The 19,566-nt window shown below is 49.9% G+C and overlaps 1 protein-coding gene across 2 annotated transcripts in view; it reads left to right on the top strand.

Annotated features, from left to right (window-relative positions):
* The window catches only part of TTLL1 (TTL family tubulin polyglutamylase complex subunit L1), a 338,922-nt gene that overhangs the window by 43,641 nt on the left and 275,715 nt on the right, over positions 1-19,566 (top strand). For both annotated transcript variants that reach the window (XM_085652479.1, XM_085652480.1), the window contains exon 2: positions 4,711-4,827. In XM_085652479.1, coding sequence (XP_085508605.1) covers positions 4,715-4,827 — 113 coding nt within the window. In that variant the 5' untranslated portion in view covers positions 4,711-4,714. The remainder of the gene's footprint in view (positions 1-4,710; positions 4,828-19,566) is intronic.

Consider the following 19,566-nt stretch of genomic DNA (forward strand, 5'->3'; position numbering starts at 1 on the left):
AAAATCTTTGGCCACATTAAACTAAAGCTCTAAGGGCTGGGGAGTGTGTGGGGGGAGTGTACTATTGTAATCCTAGTGTTTCCCCACATACAACACAAAAATCCAGTTTGGAATAGTCACTGCACCCCCAATAAACCAAGAGACAGACATCTGGTAGGATAAAACAGGGGTTTCCAGCAACTAGAGAGTGGATACACAAGAATTGTTTTGGAATCAAGTTTCCCTTCCTTTCATATGCACCCCCAGTGTTATATGTAAGCCCCATCAGACCTGTCAAGCAGGATTTGACACTGTATTTTCAAAAACGGGCCCACTGAGTTTGGAGCCTGGGGGAACTAAAGAAGTGCCCTGCTCAGGTGTCAGCCAACATTTCCTGTGACACTATTTGTCACTTCCTATTTGAAGTTAACCCAGTTCCTGGGACTAACCCCACTGGCCATCCTGTCAAACGAACAAAACAATCTCCCACACACCCAGGCTTTTGTTCTCTGCTCTGGGAGCAGTATTCACACCTATTCAAGTGCTAATTACTGGCTGGTAGAAGTAGGAGAGCAAATACAAATTTAGCCCCCAGAATCTTCAGGCAGGGAAAAGGCAACATTCTAAATGCTTGTTTTCCTTAATATTTATAAAATAAATTGACTTCACCATTGAATTGGATGTTTATTAATTCTTCTAGGTAGTCCCATTTCTAAAATACAGGATTAGGATTTTTCCTCTGTACTCTGGTTTTGACATAGGACAGCTATGCGTCCATAGTTAAAAAAGCTTTCGGTGGTAGTCACTGAAACAACACATTTCTACATGTCCTACTATTAAATACCATACACTCTGCCTTGTGGGCAATAAGACTTATATAGGGGTGACTTCATAATATTTAACAGGGAGGGTTTGACCTGCCAGAAAGGGTTTATTATAACAGGTCACTTTACAGGTTTTAAGCTGCTACAGTCAGGCTACAGTGGTAGACCTGAGGCCATGTTGTCATTGCCACTGTAATGTATGGCACAATAGGTGCTGCAGTCAACTAGTTGCATTTATCTTCTAGGCCCTTGGTACATTTTTAACCATAGACTCTAACTTTTGGGGAAGTTATTTATGCCAATTACGAATAGGCCAATTTGACCATGCTTAAATGGGGAGCACAGGCACTTTACTACTGTTGATAGGGTTCAGCAAAAGGCAAAAAATACAGGGTCACCAGTGAGAAAAAGCTGATTTCCTACAACTTTGTTGTATGATTTATAATTGTTTATTACTCAGAAAAGGTCTATTTATGAAGTGACATAAACGCCTTCCATAGCTTCCAGTCTGTGTTCACATTCCCTTAGCTTAAGGTGCTATATCAATACCAATCTGCCATGCTGTTTTATATTCTCATAAATATATGTTCAGAATCTAAAGATGCTGAAAGGCCTTTGATCGGGTCTCCTGGCACTATTTGTGGCATACCTTGAAGAGAGCAGGCTTTGGGGAAGGGTATGTTAGGGCATTGCAGGCTTTATACATAGCCCCGACAGCCTCGATTAGAGTAAATGCTGGCTCCACCGCCCCAGTGAAAATAAAACGAGGAACAAGACAGGGATGTCCCTGCTCGCCGTTACTGTTTGCGATGTATATGGATCCGTTAATACGCAGACTGGAGATGAACGAAAGAATAGCACCATTAAATACACGTTTGGGACAGTGCAAGATATTAGCATATGCCGATGACGTTGCGGTTATAACACCAGACCCAACAGAGGCAATGGAACAGATTGAGATCGAGGCTAATAAATTTGGTCAGATATCGGGGTACGCTTTGAATAGCTCTAAAACGCAAATAATCAAAAATCAGTATGTGCAATGCCAGGACTGTAGAGTGGTGGACTCAGGGGTGTATCTGGGAGTAACTATCACGGCTGCATTAGAGACTTTGGTGGAGAAAAACATAGCTCCAATAATTTCTAACGTGAGGGGAGATCTAGACAGATTACATAACTTACATCTTTCCATTGTGGGTCGTACAAATATTGTTAAAATGATGGTCCTTCCGAAATTTTTATACATATTTAGGGCAATTCCCTTAACCTTTGAGGATAAGTGGTTTAAAATCTTAGAGAACTTGATCAATAGATTTGTTTGGGCTAAGGGTAAGACAAGGAGGGCACTGAGATATATGGCACTCCCAAGATATAGGGGAGGATGGGCGCTACCCGATTTAAAACTTTATTATTGGGCAGCTGCATTACAAAATATGGCAGGCTTAATTGGCGGGGCAGAATTTGAAGGACAAGGGGCTTTTGGTACAACTGCCATATACGGGTTAGTACTAGGAATAGAAGCAGAAAATATCTTTTTGAAACAGACGGACTCGAGTTATTTTAAAAGGACCAGATTCAAGACAGTCATGGCAGCACTCCGTATTTGGAAGGCATTCACTAAGAAATTTGGTCTTGGGCGATTTAACTGGTATACAAGAATGGGACAGAACCCTTTCCTACCCCAGGATATATTTCTTGATTCTGTGTTTAAAGACTGGGGGAGGAAGGGAATAAATAGGATTGGCGATATGGTGGCTGGGCAGGGGGTAATGCAGTTTATAGAGATACAACGTAAATATGGGGTGGACTCAAGACAGTTTTTCAAATATCTGCAGGTCAGAAGCTTTCTGGCAACAAAGAAGGGTGGGCCGGCAGGATTCAAGAAAAATTCAATCCTGGAGGTTATACAGGGAGGTACTGATTGTACAATTAAAAGACTTTATTTGGAACTGATAGAATCTAAGCAGGATGATTTAGAAAAAGGAGCGGATATTTGGACACATAAGTTGGATGTAGGGAGAGACCCTTTTTTTCTTTCATTAGAATTGGGGCAGACTATACTATGTTCCGCCCCCCTTCAGGCACAACATTATAAAACACTGTATAGACTCTATTACACCCCTGCTAGAATAGCGCAATGGGGTGGGACATCAGGTATTAACTGCCCAAAATGCGGAAGCCCCGAGGCTGATATAGTTCACATCTTTGCTACATGTCCGCATATGAAAACATTACAGAAAGACATCGAGACTTTTTTTACTAGATCATTAGGACTTGACATTAATTTAACACCGGTGATTATATTGTTAGGAGTTGATAATTGCGACAGGCAATCTGAATACAATTATTTTATTTTTCTGGCTATGGCAGTACTGAGATTGTGTATTGCTGCGGAGTGGCTTGCACCCTTGCCCCCGCCTTTTCATCGGTGGTTAGCTAGATTAACAGAGATTTATAATTTGGAGATGGCAATTTATGCAAGGAAGGGAAAAAGGGGTAGACAACTAGGTAGGCAAATTTGGGAGCCCATTATCAAATGGAAAGAATGCCATGTGAGCTAATATGTCTTGGTAATAGGTCTCTAGAGGATATTATGTATTATATATAATATATGATTTTATATGAAATGTTTATGGTTTAAGAATAATGATAGTACTGGGTATTTTATGTAAACTGTTGTTGATTATTTGATGTAATGTGTCCTGCTTTGTGCTGTAATATGGGAAAAAACTCTTAAATAAATATTTAAAAAAAAAACAGAATCTAAATGACCGTCAGCTTAGTCATCTGGTTACACAGAACAGTCATTGTGCATAGGAAGCCAAAACATCTGCTCTACTTTTTGCCTACATCTGCATTCCAACAAAAGCGACTTCTGTGTGTTCTGTCTCCACATTTTCTCCACTCTGCCTACAACTTCGGCCTAGCATAAAAAAATTCTTGCTAACCTTATTGTAAAAAAATATAAAGGCCGGCACAAAATTATTTGTGTACTATTACACTGCAAATAGCATTGAAACTTGAATCTGTTAATATAAAAGCATACACCTTTCAAGGCGGCATTAAAAAAAATGAATGCAATAACTTCAGCGGCCCCGGACCTTAAATAAAAGGTGAAGAAGCAAAAGGTCATAGTTAACATCTTTCCAATTGAGTCTTTGCAACGAATGTACCTTGAACCTATCATTTGATGTAGAGCTCCTCCACCATGCCTTTCTTATGTCAACAGAGGTGGATAGAAATTGTGCCAAGCTCGCAACTAATTTGTTAATGATTTTGGGTTCCATTGTGTAGAGAATCTGTGGGTTGCTCAAAATTGTCAAGAGATTTGTGCATATTTCACCGTCTGACATATTTTGTACCTGTTGGTCTATGGAATTTCAGGGTCTGACAACTGACCGTTCTGTTCCTAAAAATGTATTTTTGCCTTTAACAGGGGATTGCGTAGTATGCAGATCACATCAGAACGTGCATGTTAACACTGGGCCTAGAGCCACCATTTTCACCAGAAAATCTTGAATTAGCTACGCCTTGCTGCTGGTAGCAATTGTCTTCAACATTACTGCCATTGTGATGTTTTAGACAACAGTGTATAGAAAACTGAACAAAATATGGCATCAAAAGAAGGGAAAGCTTTACACCAAAGTAATGTTTTTCTTATGCGAGCTAGGAGTGGGACCTTTCGGTCTTTTTACTGTGAACCTAGAAAACCTGCGCTTAAATCACACTAGAAAGGCTCGGGAAATCCCGAAATGCAAGCACATCACTTATTGATTTTTATAAACCGCTCGGTGGGCAGTGGTGTTAAACTCCTAAACACGCTTTTCCTGATGCAAGTGATGTGAGTGATGCCGGGCATACATTCTAATTCCAAGTCCATGACAGAACAAATATGTTGTTTTTCCAGAAGGATGGCAGGAAAGCTGAAGTGGGTAACGGACATCGAGAAGTCAGTGCTCATAAATAACTTCGAGAAGCGAGGTTGGACTCAAGTTTCAGAAAGCGACGACTGGAACTTCTATTGGTAAGCTTGCAATGCTTCAGTGTTCTTGAAATGTCCAGTGAGAGTGGCCTATGCCACTTCTAGACAGGAGCCACATTGCTGGCCTCTTTGCGTCCTTTATTCCATGTCACATGAACATTGTGCTGATCCGAGGACTTCCAAAGCCACTTACTTCATCCGTTGACTGCCTTTTAACGTTTTTTTCACCCACCTCTTTAATGTTTTCTTGTTGGGTGAGGATAATTTACATAGTTTTCATCGTGGGTTAATACGTGCGTGTCTAGAGCGAGTTACATTGACTGACACTGGTATAGTGTAGTTGTGTGATTTAACCTTTACTTGGTCAATGCACAAACCCCCTTTTCCCTAATTCTATGGATCTACTGTATGTAATGTGACACCTAAAGTCAAGCAGACAATTGTATTGTCATGGAGGAGGTCACTTTCCTCATCCAGAAATAGAGCACAGGAGCGTGGAGTTTTAAGCAGGCTGTTCTCATTGGCCTTTTCATGGTTATCATCATCATTGTAATGCTCTAGATCTGAAAGAGACAGTTAGTTATAGATTCCTTACCTTAGAATTTACCCAGGCGTTAGTCTGGATCGTGAGATTTTTCTAGCAGTACCCCTGCGCGTCGGTATGTGGTGTCAGTTGACTCCGCATCCGTCATCGGCGTCCTGGTCGCCGGGATGACGTCGCGGTGCCTACTTAGACACTGCCCCTGCGCGCTGACGTCAGTTCTTTCTTTTTCCGTGCCAACCTAGCACAGACCTGGAGAGAGATATCCTTTAGCCTATTTTTGGATCGCTTGTTTAACTTTTTGTCGACATCTTTTTCGAATCCTTTGACTCCTGGTGCACGAGGGATGTGGGAGCAGTCCCGAAACTGGCTGGAGGCCCGACGGTCGGCTCCGCGTCGTTCCCGGTCTTGTTCGAGAGGAAGGTCCTGAGGCCGTTCGTGGAACCCCCACTCCTTGTCGCACTCTGTCATCGAGGTCATCAGGTAAGTCCAAACACAAGAAGAAGGCGAAGAAGCACAGGTGCTCTTCGCCCTCTTCGTATTGGTCGGCTGACGCGACGCAGGAATCTGAGCATCGTCATTCCAAGGCACTGTTCTCAGAGCCTACTTCTGAGATAATTCCGCACCAACCACCCTTTCAGGGAGCGGAAGCTTCTCAGGCCCAACTTAAGACCTTTTAGAAGGCCTTACACCTCGTTTTTGGGCAGCCCAACTCCGCTGGCACGCCTTCAGGCCCCTCGGGGTGGGTTGGGGTCGTGGGACTTCGACGCCGGCAGCTCTGGCCCCTGAGGGCCCCCAAGGATCCAGGCCTGGCTCCAGATCAATGCCGGTCGATCTCACTCGACCTTCAGCGACGCCAATCCCTACGACGGCAGTGCCGGCTGCGCCCCCGACCAACGTTGACCCCGACTTGGACACTGAGCACGACCAATGTCGGCTGACGTCGGTTCTGACGCCGGAGGGTACATTTGTTCTCCTGTTCCCTATCGACCATAGGGTGGTGATGAGGATTAGCTGACCAGCTGGAAGAACCGGTCTGGCAAGAGGACCTGGGTGATGCCAGTGGTCTGGACACATCTCCAGACACTGGTTTGCTTTCTCCCTCTACTGTGGCTAAGGTGGAGGGAGAGTCCCCTGCAGGGGTGGTCAGAAGGGCAGAGGAGGCTTGGGCCGTTCTCTCCCAGGCTGTTGTGGATGGGAGAGACTCAGCCAAATTTGCCATTCGGTGTGGACTGGATACCACAGACTCACTAGGTAGAACGATTGCCACGTCAGTAGCCCTGAGATGCTACGCTTTGTTGAGGACATCTGGCTTTTCGAGGGATGTCCAGGCAACATTGATGGACATGCCCTTTGATGGCCGTCATCTTTTTGGCGACAAAGAATACTCGGCACTTGAGCGCTTCAAAGATTCTAGAGCTACGGCCAGGTGTTTGGGCTTCACTGCGTCTTCTCGTCCAACTCGGTTTGCTTTTCGTCCCTTTCGTGGCTACGGAAGGGGTGCCCAACCACATCCAGCCCAGTCAAGCCACTGGTACACACAAGCTGTCCAGCCCCTGCGTGGCCCCGTACGTGGTATCCAGCATCCTCATGGGCTGGGAGCCAGCGGGCGGGCCAGTCGGCTTCTGCCTCCCTTGCCAGTGTCTTCAGACCCTCCTAGTTCGACATTTCAGGCCCATCTTCAGCCAGGCAAGATTCCCCATACCCTCCTCTACTGGCAATCCATGACGTCTGACAGGTGGGTACTGCAAATCATCCGAAGGGGCTACTCCCTCTCCTTCGAGATTACCCCTTCCTGCACGATCACCTGTCGAAGTATCATTCTACGCTAGGAGGTCTCAGCTCTTTTGGCCAAGGGAGGGTCCCTGCGCCAGACGTAGGTTGTGGTTCTTAATCGCGCTACTTTCTGGTGTCCAAGAAGGACAACGGCCTGCGTTCTATTCTAGACCTACGGTCCCTCAACTGCTTCCTCCAGAAGAAGTTCAAAATGCTCACGTTGGCACGGGTCCTGTCTGCCCTCGACCTCAGAGACTTGATGGTGACGTTGGACATGCAGGACGCTTATTTCCGCATTCCCGTCCATCCAGCCTACAGACGCTACCTACGGTTCACGGTGGGCCACGAGCACTTTCAGTTCACCGTGCTCCCCTTTGGCCTTACAAGTGCCCCTCAGGTGTTCACAAAAGTGATGGCGGTGGTCGCAGATCATCTGCACAGATCAGGGGTTCCATTCTTCCCCCTATCTCGATGACTGGCTGTTGAAGGTGGGCTTGCCCCAGGCTGTCATCTCCCACCTCCTGACTATGGCGGACCTCCTGCATTCGCTGGGGTTCACTATATATGTGTCGAAGTCACACCTGACTCCCTCTCAGACACTTCCTTTCATCTAAACTGTTCTGGACACAGTGCAGTTTCGGGCCTATCCTCCCAAACAGCAAGTCCGGGGTATTCGGGCTATGATACCGATGTTTCAGCCTCTATCCCAGATTTTGGTGTGATTGACTCTGAGGCTACTGGGCCTCCTGTATCCTGCTGGTAGATCATGCCAGGTGGCATATGCAGGCTCTGCAGTGAGACCTGAAGTTCCAGTGGGCGCAGTATCAGGGGAACCTTTTCGACTATGTCCATATCTCAGAGGGGACTGCGACACAGCTGCAGTGGTGGTTAACAAACCAAGATTGGGTCAGAGGCAGATCCCTCTCCCTTTCCCAACCAGAGCTGGCAGTAGTGACAGAAGTGTCACTTCTAGGATGGGATGGCCATCTGGGAGAGGTGGAGGACAGATGCATCTGGGGAGAGGTGGAGGTCAGATGCATCTGGTTTCCGTCGGAATCCAGCTTCATATCGACCTGCTGGAGCTCCGGGCGATCCGACTGGCACTGAAGGCATTCCTTCCCTCTCTCAAAGGGAAAGTGGTGCAAGTGTTCACAGATGACACCACCGCAATGTGGTGCTGCAACAAAAAGGGCAGAGTGTGGTCGTGGACCCTTTGTCAAGAGGCTCTTCGCCTCTGGACATGGCTTGAACCCCAGGACATAACCCTGGTGGTTCAACACCTGGTGGGGTCTCTAAACGCCTGAGCAGACGAACTCAGCCGTCGGTGCCTGGTCGATCCCGAATGGCGTATCCATCCAAAGGTGGTGCAAGGTCTCTTTCAGTGTTGGGCGATCCTTGATTAGATCTGTGCACCACCGAAGAGAACGCGCAATCTCAGCAGTATTGCGTGTTGGAGTTTCCGAGGTGGCACACGCTCGGCGACACTTTTCGCCGTGAGTGGCGCTCAGGCCTCGTGTACGCCTTTCTGCCTGTACCACTTCTGCCCAAGTGCTGAAGAAGATCAAGCGTGACCGGGCCCAAGTTATCCTTGTGGCTCCAGACTTGTCACGAAGAGTCTGGTACCCCAAGCTTCTGAGCATGGGCATCAATCCTCCGATCAAACTGCCCCTTCGGAAGGATCTTGTGTCGCAGCAACAGGGGACAGTTCTTCACCCAAACCTGTCCAGCCTCCACCTTCTTGCGTGAAGATTGAGCGGAGGCAGTTGACAGCTTTTGACCTTCCTCCCAAAGTCTGTAATGTTATCTTGGCAGCCAGGCGTCCCTCCACGAACTCGGTATACACCAGTAGATGGAATAAATTTGTGGCATGGTTCACAGCAAAGGCTGTGGATCCCCTTTCGGAGGTTCTTCTGTATATACTTTTCTGAAAGGTTATCATGGAGCTATGTCAGCTTTTCTTAGGTTGCCAGATCAGCCATCCTTATTAAAGTCCCCTATTGTTAATAGGTTCTTTAAGGGCACTACTGATATATTTCCTCGTACTCTTTTTGTAATGCCTCAGTGGGACATGAATCTCGTTCCTACATAACTCATGTGTGCTTCCATCAAGCCTCTTCATAACTGTCCTCTCAGGCTCCTAACTCTGAAAACTGCCTTCCTTGTTGCCATCATCTCTGCTCGCAGGGTAAGTGAGCTTCAAGCTCTATCTTCCAAGCCCCCTTTCTTTTCTGTGCATCCGTACAAAGTGGTGCTTAGGACTAGGCCTTTGTTCCTACATAGAGTAGGTTCTCCATTTCATATAGGTCAATCTATCACCTTGCCCACTTTGTTCCCACCTCCGCACCCTGCCAAGGAGGAGAAACTCCACCATCTGTACCCTATACGGGTGCTGTCATTTTACTTTGACCGCACCTAAGATTTTCGGGTGGATGATCAACTCTTTGTTGGATATGTTGGTGCTAAAAAGGGCAGGGCTGTTCAAGAATGTACCATCTTGTGATGGGTTGTCCTTTGCATAAAAATCTGCTACAACTTTGCTAAGAAAGATCTTCCAGTGGGGTTGTGGGCTCACTCCACTAGGGCTACAGCAGCAAACAGTGCGTTGGCACGCGGAGTCCCACTTCTTGATATCCGCCAGCCACCAATGTGGGCATCTATGCACACGTTAACCAGACATTACTACCTGGACAGCCAAGTCCAGAGGGATGGCTATTTTGCCCGTTCGGTCCTCCAGGACTTTCTGGTGTGAACTTGGTTCACAGTCCCTCCTCTGGGGATGGTATTGCTGGGGTATCTATTCTAAGGTAAGGAATCTATACCTGTCTCTTTCAGATGAACAAGTCACTTACCTTCTGTAACGATGTATCTGTAAGAGACATATGCTAGTTATAAATTCCTTACCGCCCCTCCACTCCGCGAACTGATTTTTAGGGATAGGGACTCCCTTATAGGGCCCTGGTTGTGGCGCTCCAGTGGTCAGTGTCTTGCATAGCTCTGCGCTTCCGGCGTAGAAAGTCGTGTCTGAACTGACGTCAGTGCGCAGGGGCAGCGTCTAAGTAGGCACCACGACGTCATCTCGGGGACTACAACGCCAACTATGGATGTGCAGTCGAGTGACACCAGCTACCGACGCGCAGGGGTACTGCTTCAGAAAAATCTCCGGATCCAGTCTGATGCCTGGGGGAAATTCTAAGGTAAGGAATCTATAACTAACATATGTCGCTTACAGATACATCGTTACCGAAGGTAAGTAACTTGTTCTTTTTGCCTTCCACATTGCAGCTGTCTGACAGGCACTCTTGTGACATCACACAATGGTCCTCGTTGATTATTTTTGGTACATTTGTGGTAGTTCTAGTAATAGCTTTTTTACCACACCCTGGAAATCAGGATATTACCGCAAATGTGGATTAAATGAGGAATAACCACAAGGTTTTCCCCTATTATTGGTGGAGGATTTGCACCTGTATTTGCTGTTGCTAACAAACATGTCTTCTCCATAATGTGGCATTTACACATCTGTTTTTTCTGCCTTCGTTATGAGATAATGAAACGTTTCCTAGCTACCGTAACGGAAAGTTTCAATTCTATTAAGGACTCGGAGGCGGGGATTATGCTTTTCGTTCCTCACTTTTATTTTCAGCAACCATTTTAAAACTATCAAAAAAACACATTTCCCAGAACACCAGGGAAATTGGAAGAAACAAAGAAGAGACAACAAAGTCCATGGCAGTCCTCGACCAATCCGGAGCCAGGATGCAGCATATAGCCCTTTCTCAGTGTCCAGGTCCTGCTCTTTCATTGCGTGAGTCATGCCATTCATCTTCTCTTATGACTCCTGTTTCCCCAAATCCCCTCCTGGAATCAAAGAAGTGGGATCAGTAACGCAAATTCGACTATCAAAGCCTGCAAATTCAAGCGCTCTGTCATTTAACTTGGAGGCGAGCTTGCTTACGCATATAACCAACAGTTGTTTTGAATAACCAGATATAACCTTACATTACTGTATCCAAACAGAGCACCTGTCATTACCTCAGGAACACTTTACTTACTCTCTACGGGCGGGCCATCCGGAGCACCTCCGCGGGCGGGATAATCCTTGCCTCCGAGTCCCTAATAGAATTGAAACGTTCCGATAGCTAGGAAATCTTTAATTCTAAGTCAAGTTCGGAGGCTTCGGATTATGCTAGTTTAAGGCTTACTTACCACCAAATGTGCCATGTCCATAATGGGCTTCAAGTAGAACCTCCTAAAGGTTGAGTTACAAGGACCAGTCGCCTGCATTTATTACGTCCTCCAAACACCCCACTACTGAGAAGGCCTTGGATGCCATAGCACCTCTAGCTGAATGAGCCCCAAAACTTTGCAGATCAGTGTCTGCCTCGTGCATGACCCACCGCACCCAACGAGCAATCGTGGGTGACAAAACCGCTTAATGAGGTTTCCGGAGAGCAATCAAAAATTGCCGCTCTCGCAGGGGTCTCCGTTCCGAAGACATCTCCTTATAAGCTTTTAAGCATTGCACAACACACAATTTAGGAAAATCCGGGAATGCATGATACTCTATTACCCTGGTATGACTTTTGGTTCTCTGGTAGATCGTGAAAGAAACCCCCGTCTGGGAAAAAATTCTGCCCATAATGTCCAAGGCCCTAACATCGGAAACCCGTCTATATGAGATAAGACAGGAGCGTTGCTAACTTTGCTGACAACTCCTTCCGTGATAAGTAATCATTCGAATGCCATGACAGGAACAGGTTAAGGACTTTGTTCACGTCCCACAATGCAGAATAGGGCAGCTCTGGAGGTAGAGACAACCTGATCCCTCGCAAGAGACAACATACAAATGGGTGTTCCCCTACCGGGGCACCTTCCACTGGAACATGCCCCGCTGAAATAGTGGGCCGAAAAGTGTTGATAGAGAAGTAGGCCAGACCCTGTTGGGCCAAATCCACCAGAAATTCAAGACCTGCACTACATCTTCGCCCATAGGATCACTATCCCGCTGCACACACCAACAGCACCACCGTCTCCAAGCTGATCGCTATCTTTTAACCATGCTATCGGACCAAGCCTTGGACAAGAGGTCACCCTGCAATGACGAAAGGCACAGGGACCCGTGCAGGACCATCTGATGAGGTTCTTGATTCAGACCGAGGAGCAGCTCTGGAAACCAGGGGAAACGGATTGGAAAATCCCAAGAAAGTTCCAGTAGAACCGTAAACCAGACTTGCGATCTCCAAATTGGAGTGACGAGAACCACCTCCGCGTGTTGCCGTCTGATCTGAGCTGAAGCCCTTGTGATGATTGCAAATCGTGGAACGCATAGGCCCGTTCCTACTCTCAATCCTTCAGGAAAGCATCCGTGGCTGCAACCAGAGGGTCTGGCCTCCAACTGAAGAACCGGGAGATCTTATGGTCTAGTCTGGAGGCAAAGAGATCCACGGAAAAAGGTCCCCAACGGTCTTGCAACATTGCAAAAACATTTGGATGCAATCTCCAAAGACTGGACTCTCAGAAATGTCAAGAGTGCCAGTCCACCACCTGATTCTCCTGCCCTGGGAGGTACTCTGCTGTCACAAAAATATGGTGGTTGAGGCAGAACTGCCAGAAATTTTTTGCCAGGTCCGAAAGAACCTTTGATCAAGTGCCGCCCAGGTGATTTTTGTACTTGACTGCCGAGATGTTGTCCATCTTGAGAAGGACACATGACTGTATACTGTCCCTGGTCCAGCAATGGACCGCGAAGGAGCCCGCTAGCAGTTCCAAGTAGTTGTTATGTAGAGTCTGCTCCTGAGGACACCAAGAACCTCCTGTGGCGAAATCTCCACACCTGGCGCCCCAACCTGATCTGCTGGCGTCTGACTCTATAACCAGGTCTGGAGTGTAGCCAAATATCTCTCGGCCATTCCACGGCTCCATGTGCGTCAGCCACCAGTGAATCTCCTCCCGTGACTCGTTGGACAGGGCCACCGAATGAGAGTACGGAAGCCCTTCATGCAAATGAAATGCTTTCAGCCTCTGCAAAGCACGATAATGCAACGGGCCCGGAAAAATGGCCTGGATGTGGGAGACAGTAGCCCCACTAGTCGGGCAATCTGCCTGAAAGGTACTCTCTGCTTGACCAGCGTCCTGCGAAGCTCATGTTGTGTTTTGGACATCTTCCTTGAAGGCAGGCTGAGCGTAGCCTCGATGGAGTCTATAACGAACCCCAAGAAAGTGGCCTTCAGAGCCAGGACCAGAAGGGATTTTTTTGACGTTGATGAGGAAACCAAGCCCTTCTAACAGGTTGGCTGCCTGTAGCAACTGCAGCCGCAGCTGCTGTGGATCCTGCACAAGCAGAAGCATATAGTTGAGGTAAACAATGAGGCGGGTTCCACAACCGGTCTGAGCACCTTCGTGAAACACCACTGAGCGGAGGAAAGCCCGAAAGGCAGAGTGGTGAAATGGTATGTCTGGTGGCGCCAAAGAAACTGTAGGAACGTCCTGTGCGCTGGAATAATCGGACTGGCCAAATACGCATCTTTTAGGTCCAAACGGACCATCCAGTCATTTGTGCGTAACACGTCCCGCAAGTGGTGAATCCCCTCCATTTTGAAGTGGCGGTAGACCAACCACTCGTTAACCTCGTGCAGGTTCAACACTGGGTGTTGCCCTCTGTTGGACTTGGCCCTTCTGGCAGGTTCACCCCTGAACTTTTTGCTTTTTATTGGTGACTTGGTGTGGTGATTTGTTTGGTTCCTGCGCACTTTCCCTGTGTCCCAGGGTAAAGTGCGTGCGTGCTCTGAGTGCATGTGGTGAGATAGGCCTGCCCTCCCATAGGAATGCATGGGGAATGTATGTGTCCCTAGTAGTTCCTGAGGTGTGGGGTGTGCAGGCCCGAGTTTGGTATGTGCGGACTCGTGGGAGTGAATGCTGCGCGATGATGTGTGCGGCGTGCATGTACCTAGTGTGGAAGTGCCACTTCTAGAAGTGGGCACTTCTGTGTGCAGTGCATCTGGCGTGTGATTGGCTGGAGCTGGCTGGTGAGCCTGGCTCCAGGAGTCTGGTTGGGTCTGCCCCAGTGGTGAGTGTGTGATTAGCATGCTGATGGCTGGGGAGGAGTGCACCTTGGACCTGAATAGGGCAGGGTTTTCCCCACACACTGCTGGCTCCGCCCCCTGTGGTGCGACTGACGACCCTAGCCCTGCCAGTGAATAGAGTGAGGGGCTGAGCACATCAAGGGTGCTCCCCAACCAGCTGCGACTGGTTTTCCCCCTCACCCTGAACCCAGACAAAGGGATTTGGTGTATAAAAAGGGGCTGTGCCCCCTTACAAAATGTTCTTGTTCTGCTTTGGATCCTGACAGGGGGGGCTTGCTGCTGGTGGGGCCCAGGAGGGACCGCCATGGGGGCTACCTCCCTGCTGGAGGGCCCTGTGTGCTGGCCCCTGGGCCCTGCTTTGCCCCCCTGGACGCCTTCAGGACCTTTTGGACCTTTTTGCTGGTCCTTTGTCTCTGCTCAGGCTTGGTGCAGCCTGCTAGCGCCCTGGGAGCGCTACATCGCTTTATTTTGCCCCATAGGAGCGCTGGAGCTCCGAAGCGAGGCGCTGCCGTCTGTTTGGAGGGAATCCCCATCGCAGGGATTCCCCCCGTGATGCTGCCGAGAGCGGGTGCCCACCCCGCATTCTGATTATGCCTAGCGGGAGCCCACCCCGCTTATATTGTGCCTTTGGTGCGGGTGCCCACCCCGCTTATGTCTTCAATTTACGGGTGCCACCCCGCTTCTGTGGTTTAAATTTGCGGGTGCCCACCCCGTATGTGCCGACATCGTGCAATCACCGCCGCGGCCGCTTAGGCAGGAAGTCAGGCAGAGATTGCCTGGGACATGGGCGGGGCCTCCCTGGAGTCCGGAAGCCCCGCCCGCCGAAGAAAGGACGGCCCGGAAGACGGTGAAGCATGGCAGGGCTCCCATGAGTGGAGAGAGCCCCGCGCATGTTCCTGAAGCCCCGGGTCCCAGGAGGGGGCCCGGGCGAAGCGAAGGAAGCCGAGACCGGAGGAAAGGAAACCGCCCCCAGAGCCGGTGAGTGAGGGCTCAAGGGGGCGGGGGAGATCCGGTCGGGGCCTCAGAAGAAGCCGGTGAGTGGGGCTGCCCCCGGTCGCCTCATACTGGCTGCACGCGGGATGGGGACAGAGTGTTTTGCTACCAGGAGGAGCCCGGTGAACGGGGCTCCTCCGTCACCCTCGGTGCCAGTGTCCATTCTTGGGCATGAGCGGACCCGCCGTTGCGGGCCGCTCCAACACGGGGGCATGTTGTGCAAAGCGCCAGGGCGCTCCAATGCGGGGCACAGGTGGTTCCCGAGCCTGCGAGGCTCCAACGTGGGGGACATACTTGTTTAGAGCCTAGCATGGCTCCAACGTCGGGGGCATTGTTTTCTCTGAGCCCCGAGGCTCCAACGCTGGGCAGGTGTGCTTTAGAGCACTGGTGCGCTCCAACGGGGGTATAATTGTTTTTAGAGCCCAGTGAGGCTCGAACATGGGGGCAGAGTAATTTCAAGTTCCCTTTTGGCCGCGATACTCACAGCTGCCCCGCTACTCAGTGGGCAGCTGCAACGATGGGGCCATAATTGTTTTTAAAGCCCAGAGAGGCGGGCATGATTATTCTAGAGCCCAGAGAGGCTCCAACTTGGGGACATGGTGTGTGATGAGCCTAGGTGGCTCCAACGTTGTGGATATTGTTCCAAGGGCTAGTGAGAGCCCATGCCTTATTTGCCTACCACAGCTGCGCAGCACTTAGTGCCAGTTGCAGCGTTTAGGCCCTGCTTTGTCCCCAGCTGCCCAGCAAGTAGTGGGCAGCTGCTACGTTTAGGTTCTGGTGCGTCCTGGACTCTAATGTGATTGAGGTGTTATTGCGATTCATGCTAATGTGCTTTTGGGTGCTAGGAAATGTATTGTGTATAGCATGTTTTGCGCACCCTGTGTCTGATACCTCTAAATGTGGTTATTTCTGCCTAGAAGGTTGTTTTACCTGCTTAGGTTGATGGTAGGGAGAATGTACTTCCCTGTGCGATGTGCGCCCCTAGTATAGTTATAGCTAGGTGGTTAGGTCTAATGAGTTAGACCAATGAGAATTGCATAATGTGATTTATGCCCCTGTGATAGATACAGGATAGGTTTTATACCTGATGCTAGTGTGATGACACTGAGGTCATTATTGCGCCAGTAGATACTGGTTATGTTCTACATGTACACTTGGTAATTTGTGTTATGTTCTAAGAGTGCTAATTCCTGACAGTGGTCCATGTGGCCCTGTCCCCTGTATATATAATCCCTTGTAAATTCTGCCCGTGCCTGTTGGCACATTGTAGAGTGTGTGTTTTTATCTAATGTGTTGTGTATAATACAAAGGCTATTTTTATAGAATACCTTGTGTGGAGTTTCCTTTGTGGTGGGCCTTGGGTGTTGTTGCTGGGTGCGCGCGCAAACGCTTTACACATCGCCTCAGGGATAAGCCTGTCTGCTCGTGCCAAGCTACCAAGGGGGTGAGCAGGGGTTATCTTTGGCGTGTAACTTCCTTGCCCTGACTAGAGTGGTGGTTTCTGCCTGACTTTGGCGCAAGCCTTAGCCAACCAGAAATCCCATTTCTAACATTGGTGATCAGCGGTGGGATTTGGACTTGCGTTTGCGCTGTACCGCAGCGGCAACTGGCCGCACTACAAAACTCTGCATTTAGATAAATCACATGGTATAGGGATTATTGTTCTAAGTTTGTTTTTAAGTGTCATTTCTTTGGAAATGTGTTTCTTGTGCACTGTGAGTTAGGTGTCCCTAGCTCGGGAGGGTAGATCATCCCCCTTAGTGCATTGTGTTTTCTGGATTCACCAGAGGGTGGGATCCAGTGGTGGCAGCAGATGTGTGTCCAGTGCATGTATTCCCATTCCCAGTTCCCGGGGTAGTGGTACCTGTGTCACGTGGTGGTCAGGTTGAGAAATCAGGGGCGGTAGAAACTGTCTTACCAGTCTTGGGAGGGGTTTGGGGATGAATGTGTAATGCGCTGGATGAATGTGGATGTCCCATTCCCAGTTCCCAGAGTAATAGTACCTGTGTCACGTGGTGGTCAGGTTGAGAAATCAGGGGCGGTAGAAACTGTCTTACTAGTCTGGGGGGTGTGTGTATGTGGATGAATGATGTGAGTTCTCTGAAATAAGGAGCTTGCTGGTTGATTGGGTGTGAGTTCTCTGGGATAGGGAGCTTGCATTGGGGAGTGATTCCAAAAGTAGTGGCTGAGGTGTCTTCCAGCCCAGCGTGGTGGAAGAGGTTCAGAGTAGCCCAGCTAGGTCTCGGTGTAGGGGCTCACGGCCTGTCTCTGCGGAGAAGGAGTGGGTGGGACTGCGTGTCTCCAGGTGCCCGAAACCCAGTGTCAGGGCCTGGATGGTTTCTTTAGGGAACATCAGGTCGGGGGCCTAGGCTGTACCAATAGGTCACTTGAGGAGGATCTCCCAGTGTCTAGAGGACGTGGAGCGTCTGTAATCAGACCTCCAGTAGTCCTGGTGTCTGGCGGTACCGCTCCAGTTGGGAGGGTGCGGAAGTCCAGAGGGAGGGGTGAGAGGGGGAGGGATTCCCCAGTGGGAACCAGTAGGTCAGGGACCAGCCGGGAGGGCTGTGTCGCCACTGAGTGACCGTGGTGTCGCCACTTCTGTCCTGGGGGGTCTGCACGCACTGTCAGATGGACAGGAGGTAGTGAGATCAGCGCCAGGCAGACTGTCACACGACCCATTAGTTATGTGTCACCCTCGTTAAGTCCTGGTTCGCCAGGCATCTGACCAAAGGGTACGTCCCTCGGTTGGGGAGCCAGTAGTCGGTGTTTCCGGATCTGGACGTAAGGGCGGCTGTAGTCCTGAGGGCAGGTGGGGCTCATCTTAGGTGAAGAGACCCTGCTCTACAGTGGAAGGGGGTGCAGAGGGAGGGAGTCCTCGCCTCTGACCCCTTGGATCCCAGGTGGTAGACCAGTTGGTGGAGAGAGGTCCTGAACTGGTGGGAGAGTTGTGTTCTGGTGGGTGCTTCCCTGGGAGGGTGCGGAACCCCAGAAGTAGAGGTAGGGTGGGGCATTCTTGCCCGTGACCTCTGGTCAGCCTGAGGGTGCGGACCCTAGGTTGAAGGATCAATGGTAGTTGGGAACTACACTGAGAGGGAGAGTGGAGAATGGCTTGTATGCCAGGGGTTACTACCCCCCACTCTGGGTTTGGCAAGGACCAGTGGTATCTGGGTGGCCTAGGGCCTGGTCCTGGCCGTGGACAACTAGGTAGTACCAGTGGGGTAGCCTAGTTGGGCCTGAGTTCTTTGCGGTTGTTTTTTTTTTCAGATGGAACCATGTTGATTGAGAATGGCGTAGAACCGGAGAGTGTCCCTGCAGTGCGGGCCTGCGTCCGTGTTCTATCGCCCCAAGCAGGGAAGACCATCACGGTGGTGATTGGTCTGCCCTGCGTTTTGGCTGGAAGGGGGTTGTGTTGGACTTGGCCCTTCTGGCAGGTTCACCCCTGAACTTTTTGCTTTTTATTGGTGACTTGGTGTGGTGATTTGTTTGGTTCCTGCGCACTTTCCCTGTGTCCCAGGGTAAAGTGCGTGCGTGCTCTGAGTGCATGTGGTGAGATAGGCCTGCCCTCCCATAGGAATGCATGGGGAATGTATGTGTCCCTAGTAGTTCCTGAGGTGTGGGGTGTGCAGGCCCGAGTTTGGTATGTGCGGACTCGTGGGAGTGAATGCTGCGCGATGATGTGTGCGGCGTGCATGTACCTAGTGTGGAAGTGCCACTTCTAGAAGTGGGCACTTCTGTGTGCAGTGCATCTGGCGTGTGATTGGCTGGAGCTGGCTGGTGAGCCTGGCTCCAGGAGTCTGGTTGGGTCTGCCCCAGTGGTGAGTGTGTGATTAGCATGCTGATGGCTGGGGAGGAGTGCACCTTGGACCTGAATAGGGCAGGGTTTTCCCCACACACTGCTGGCTCCGCCCCCTGTGGTGCGACTGACGACCCTAGCCCTGCCAGTGAATAGAGTGAGGGGCTGAGCACATCAAGGGTGCTCCCCAACCAGCTGCGACTGGTTTTCCCCCTCACCCTGAACCCAGACAAAGGGATTTGGTGTATAAAAAGGGGCTGTGCCCCCTTACAAAATGTTCTTGTTCTGCTTTGGATCCTGACAGGGGGGGCTTGCTGCTGGTGGGGCCCAGGAGGGACCGCCATGGGGGCTACCTCCCTGCTGGAGGGCCCTGTGTGCTGGCCCCTGGGCCCTGCTTTGCCCCCCTGGACGCCTTCAGGACCTTTTGGACCTTTTTGCTGGTCCTTTGTCTCTGCTCAGGCTTGGTGCAGCCTGCTAGCGCCCTGGGAGCGCTACATCGCTTTATTTTGCCCCATAGGAGCGCTGGAGCTCCGAAGCGAGGCGCTGCCGTCTGTTTGGAGGGAATCCCCATCGCAGGGATTCCCCCCGTGATGCTG

Source organism: Triturus cristatus, chromosome 4_1 (genome assembly GCF_964204655.1).
Source record: "Triturus cristatus chromosome 4_1, aTriCri1.1, whole genome shotgun sequence".
In the NCBI taxonomy this organism is placed as follows: Eukaryota; Metazoa; Chordata; class Amphibia; order Caudata; family Salamandridae; genus Triturus; species Triturus cristatus.